Source organism: Bidens hawaiensis, unplaced genomic scaffold (genome assembly GCF_021521415.1).
Source record: "Bidens hawaiensis isolate Kalapana, Puna unplaced genomic scaffold, B.hawaiensis_p1.1 tig00068872_1, whole genome shotgun sequence".
NCBI lineage: Eukaryota > Viridiplantae > Streptophyta > Magnoliopsida > Asterales > Asteraceae > Bidens > Bidens hawaiensis.
Genome location: NW_027502158.1, coordinates 17,724 through 23,473, shown reverse-complemented (window position 1 = coordinate 23,473; position 5,750 = coordinate 17,724). Strand labels below are relative to the sequence as shown.

The 5,750-nt window shown below is 34.3% G+C and overlaps 1 protein-coding gene across 1 annotated transcript; it reads right to left on the bottom strand.

The window, feature by feature from the left end:
• Positions 1-1,524: 1,524 nt before the first annotated feature.
• LOC143605282 (nicotinamide adenine dinucleotide transporter 1, chloroplastic-like) lies at positions 1,525-5,393 on the bottom strand. The gene is made up of 9 exons (XM_077081449.1): positions 5,275-5,393; positions 4,357-4,446; positions 3,950-4,056; positions 3,820-3,868; positions 3,033-3,145; positions 2,859-2,953; positions 2,692-2,780; positions 2,474-2,568; positions 1,525-1,939 (listed from the first exon to the last, which is right to left on the bottom strand). The coding sequence occupies exons 1-9, from the start codon at positions 5,339-5,341 to the stop codon at positions 1,619-1,621; spliced, it is 1,026 nt and encodes a 341-aa protein (XP_076937564.1). The 5' UTR covers positions 5,342-5,393; the 3' UTR covers positions 1,525-1,618.
• Positions 5,394-5,750: the final 357 nt, after the last annotated feature.

The window sequence follows — 5,750 nt, the reverse complement described above, 5'->3', positions numbered from 1 at the left end:
TTTAGTTATATGAATTTAGCTTCAGTACTCTGTTACCCGAGCATTTCTGACTTGTCGTTGGGGCGTCAACGACATGGCACTTATCGTGACAGTGCGTAATCAAAGTTCACGGCGTCTCTAGCTTGTGCTTGTATAAGCACTCTGGCCCCTAGAGGCGTATAGATCGATCTTAGCTCCGACTCCTGACTCCTGACATGGCACTTATCGTGACAGTGCGTAATCAAAGTTCACGGCGTCTCTGAAAGTACTCATGTAGTACCTTGGCCACTTAGAGGCGTATAGATCGATCTTAGCTCCGACTTCTGACTCCTGACTCCTGACTCCTGACTTCTGTTTGAGATGGAACAATGTGTGCACGCCACCCACACCGTCTCTTTGGTGCATGGACTAGCTAGATGTGTACCCCTCTGTTTAGGCTCTGGGTGCTTCCGTATTTCACGACCTATTTATTTTAACATCATCGTCGTGTATTTTAGTAATTATATTTTGTTTCGCTATATTTCTGGTCCGTTTCGATATGTGTATATGCCTTTGGTTAAATTTGAGTATATTCAGATTACGTCCCGATCGTGTATCGGATTATGTTTCGCATTTAATTATAGTTCGGTCTAAAACGTGGTTTTATATCCGCAATAGTTTCAGTTCTATTTCAGTATGTGTTTTGTCTTATGTGTGCTTTTACCTATACTATTGTTCTTTCCGTTACTGGGCAATTTTTGGCTCAGCCGTGTTTTCTTGTTTTGTTTTTCTTATTTTGTTTTCAGGTAATCCGGGATTCGGGGAATTTAGTGATGAGAGATAAAAATGAAGTTCAAGCTTATAAAAGTTAATTCATTTTGTTTAATAATATGACGTAGGTTGCATTAATTTTTGTTGTATTTTGGATTGTGGTGTTGATTTGATATCTGTAATAGTAACACGTTAGCCTGTTCCGGGTTGGGGTGTTATATTACTACTGTTCAAAATTAATTATTTGCACTAATGGCTGGTTAATTTTTTTTATTATCAGTCGAAACAATAATTTACTTTGATGACATTATGCTTGATATTTACTATGAACAGTGATTATTACTACTGTTCAAAATTTTTATCCCTGCTTACACAGTATAGTTAGATGATCATATAAGTAGTAAAGAATTACACAAATAATCCTTATGATATGTCTATATAGCACTTTTGATCCCCAAGTTTCATTTATTACACTCTTGGTCAACATTGTTCACTTGCAGGTCACACACATTGTCTTTGGTGTTCTTTAAATTTTCAATTTCATGATACTTTACTAAAAAGCATAACCAGAAAGATATACTATCACTCATCATGGAGAGAAATTTATGTATTTGTTAAATAAATAAAAGAAGTAATATGATTGAAGACTTAAATAGCCAATAACATTTTATATTGTACACTACTTTTGAATCAGTCACTTTTCCTCTGGAAAATTTGAAAATGAGGCTACATTTAACTTAATTCAAACAATAAAATCCAAGAACCACAAAATGTAAACTAATTCCCTCTTTATTAAAACAAGAAAACAAAATTATAAAAACTAAAATGGTGTCACCTACAATTATTCATCATCATCAATTTCATTGACCATTGCTTTGTAGCAGTATGATTAGATCATTTTGGATGTCCTTAAATCATTGACATCATTCGATTTCACGTCCCGATTCGGTTTCATCTGATCATCACCCGGTTTAGAAGGTGTATTGCTGTGAGGTGGAAGAACATGCTGCAAGAATCTGTTAATCATCTCATAACTAGTAAAAGTAATCACGGCTGATGGTGTTGTTCTTAAAAGGTTGGTCCCACACCCTCGGTAAAAACCCGTCACGCCTTCTTTTTGGAAAACTTTCTTCACGCAGTCAACGACACCCGCATACTGTTTTTCCGACTTTCTCATGTGCCCCTGTTCTTGAAGCCTTGAACGAATCACCTGTTACACCCGCGTTCAAAAGTTTAAGTTCAACCAAAATGTTGAAAATAAGGGTGTAAACGAGCCAAGCCGCATGTGAGCGATCAGCTTGATAAAACCTCGAACAGAGCCGAGCTCGAACAAGCTGGAGCGCGAGTCTAAAAACTATCTCGTACTAAATGAACCTCAAATGCGAGCTTGGAAAACTACTTATGACTTATAAGCCTATTGTGCATCTAATATTTAATATATTAAATATATATTTACATGATAATTATTATCATATATAAATAATTATACAAACAAGTAAACAACTAAAATAATATATATTAGTTATTTATAAAAATTATAATAGAAAGTATACAGAGGAAATAATTATTAATGTATATACATAATTTAATAAAACAATTAATAAATAATAAAGGAACTGAGCAAGAGCCGAGCTTGAGCTCCAGACATTAAGGTTGAAATGAGTCGAGCTCGAGCTCTCGTATGTTAATCAAGCCGAGCTTGGCTCGATTCATTTACACCCCAAGTTGAAAATGCAAAGCATACCTCGTGCGGGTAAGTTAGCAAGGAAGCAAGTATTTTGGACATTGAAGACGCGATTGCAAGCTTCCCGGGACTTAAATCGTTAGTACTTGTATGATCTGGTGACTTGAAAGACACATGATCAGCAATTCAGCATTACCTAAAAGAACCCAACAAGAATAGAAAACAATGTACAACTTCCAAGGCATGATGTACAACTCTCAATAAGATAAAAGTATTACCCCTTTCTGCTAAGTAAAGCTTGATTTTCTCATAAGCCGGAAACTGAATAGCAACATGACTAATACCAGCAAGTGAAGGCAGCAGTCCACTGTAATAATGCAAACATAATTGGTCAGCCAAGCCGAAAAAGAAGGCATCCTGAAAGAGTACAACTCATAAGGCATACCTGTACAACCCTCTAAAGCCCTCTTCACGAACAATACGCGCCAATGCTGAAGATATGCTTGTATATGGAACCACACCGACTCTCATCCCTTGTGTCTGAAAGGGAAAAAGATTATAAACTATTAATCTTTTGCAAATGCGTTCCAGCGTTAAAATTTTTATAAGCAAAACTTACTTGGAGTCTTGTCTTTACAACCCACAATGGATTTGTGGTGATTGCAGTGGCGGCTCCCGCACCTGAAGCCGCCACCATGTTCGCCCCGAAAGTAAGATGTCCGTTACCGTCACCTGCAGGTTTTATTAAAAGTAAAACATAACAAAAAGTTAAAATGATATAGTTAGTTCCTTGTTTTAATTTAATACATTTTAGGCAAGCATTTAATACAAAACTAATTTAAGTAGAGTCTCCTGAAACTTTGCTTGAAACAAAAGAGAAACGAACCAAAATAACCAACCAAAACAAAACCAGACGGTTTAATTTTGTATTTTTGTAAAAAACAAACTTTCGTTCAGGGTTACGATTTGGCATGTCATTGAAATCGAAAAAACCAAATTCATTTTTAAATTTGAATGTTAAGTCATTTCTGAGAACTTAATAAATATTATAACCCAAATATTTTAGTGGCAAGAAATTATGAAAATGCATGTTATTTATGAAAAGAATTATTTAATTTAATTTTGAATTATTTTATTAATAAGAAATTATAAAAATGTATGTTATTTAGACCCGAATATTCGGTTTTGGGTCATTTTGTGTCCGAAACCGCCAATGCACACTTCTAAACTGTCAGATATAGTAGTGGCAGATAGAAAAAGAGGTGGTTATGCGATTACATAACCGCCTTTTGTACCACAGTTAAAGCAATAGCTACAAGTGTTTATAAGGTTATCACAGTTCTCTACTTAAAATTGGTTTTGTACTAAACAGTCCACAAATATACGAGTAGTAACTAGCGACCAACCATGCGAATCAAGAAGCTCTTTAAGTTGCCCATAAACCGCAAAATAGACCTATATAAGCAAAATAATTATATAAAGATATGATATAGCTAACAAAATAGGAATACAAAATGCATAAAAGTAAATACTCACCGCCCAATTTGGAAGTAATGCAGCTAATGTTGGTGAAAGCCCCCGATATAATCCCCTCAATCCCTCGTTCCTTATAATCTGTTGTAAGCTCGTGACAATCACACTACCTGATTTGCAAATAATATAAACCCTAATTCATTTTCTGTCAATAGCGTATATCTACATCTTCTAGAAGCATATAAATGAGGTTGACAAAGTAAATTGTCCCCTTGTCCCAAATAAAGTTCCAAATTTGTAGTGTCGGTGTGTGCACATGAAGTGTTTGAGGTAACATTCATTAAATATCAGACAGCCATCAATAATATGCAAAACAGTACAAAACAGTACAAATAACAAACTATCAATAAATGAGTTAACTATGATCACAAACACAAGTAATATGTTTAGCATGAATAAGTTGAGCTCGCCTTTATTCCCGGAAACATTAGGCAAGCCATAAACTTGCAATCTTGTCTTGATCACGTCTAGCGGGCTCATGATTGTTGCAGCAATAGCACCTATACCAAGTAATATTTAGAATAATAATAATAACAACAACAACAACAATAATACAAGCAAAACTAAGTTTTTCTCCCCTAAAGCTCATCCATAATTACTAAAAAACAAGCTCATTATGTTATATAAATTAAAGAAACAGTCACTTCCACTATAATGCACAACAAAGATACACTGGTAAAGTTGAAAACTGTGATTATTCTTCACATGATCTTCAACAGATTCTTCAAATTCAAAAAATTAGAACACTTTTAGGCTGAAAATCAAAATAAATGATTGTAGCAGCAATAGCACCTATAGCAAGTAATATATAAAATAATAATAATAATAATACCATCAAAACTAACTTTTTTTCTACCCTAAAGTTCGTCCCTAATTACTAAAAAAAACCCATTATGTGATATTAATTAAAGAAACAATCACTTCTACTCTTATGTGATTGTTTTTCACATGATCTTCAAATTCAAAAAATCAACACACTTTTAGGTTGAAAATCAAAATGCATGACTGTAGCAGCAATAGCACCTATAGCAAGTAATATATAAAACAACAATAAAAAATTAATAATACAATCAAAACTAACTTTTTCACCACTAAAAAAACAGGCCCATTATGTGATATTAATTCAAGAAACAGTCAATTGCAATCTTATGTGATCATTCTGCACATGATCTTCATATTCAAAAAAAAAATCAAAACTTTTAGCTTAAAAATCAAAGGTGAAATTTTTATGAAATTGATTCAACAACACTGAAATTCAAGCTCTCAATTTTGTTATTAACAAAAAAAAAGGGCTCAAACAATGGATCGCAAATTGAAAGAATCTATACCTGCAGAGGCACCTGAAACGGCGTCGTACATGATATCCCTACCATTCCGTGGCTCTCCAACCGTCATAATAATAATAATATTCAGAAATCTTCAATTAGGGTTTTGTTTTCAAATTGAATTGAAATGAATCGAGCCCTAATATTGAACCAATCGGTATTTATAGACCTCTGATTCCCGTAGAATAGAATTAATTGCAGCGTTTTTGACACTTTTGGTTGAAGAAGTACGCGATTAACGATTGTTTCCGGGTCGGTCGGGTCGGGTCGCGATGGGTTTCGGTTTCGTTGGATCTGAAATTGGGGGTTTTGTGGACTATTATTTTGTCTGGTTGCTGCAAAATTGATGAAATTGTTTGTTTGTTTGGGAATCGGGGGTTATTTATTATTATTATTAACCCTAATTTGGATCCCAAAATGGGTAGATCTATATTGTGTGGTCAAGTTTGTAGCTTTAATGGAGAAAAAAGAATCTTTAA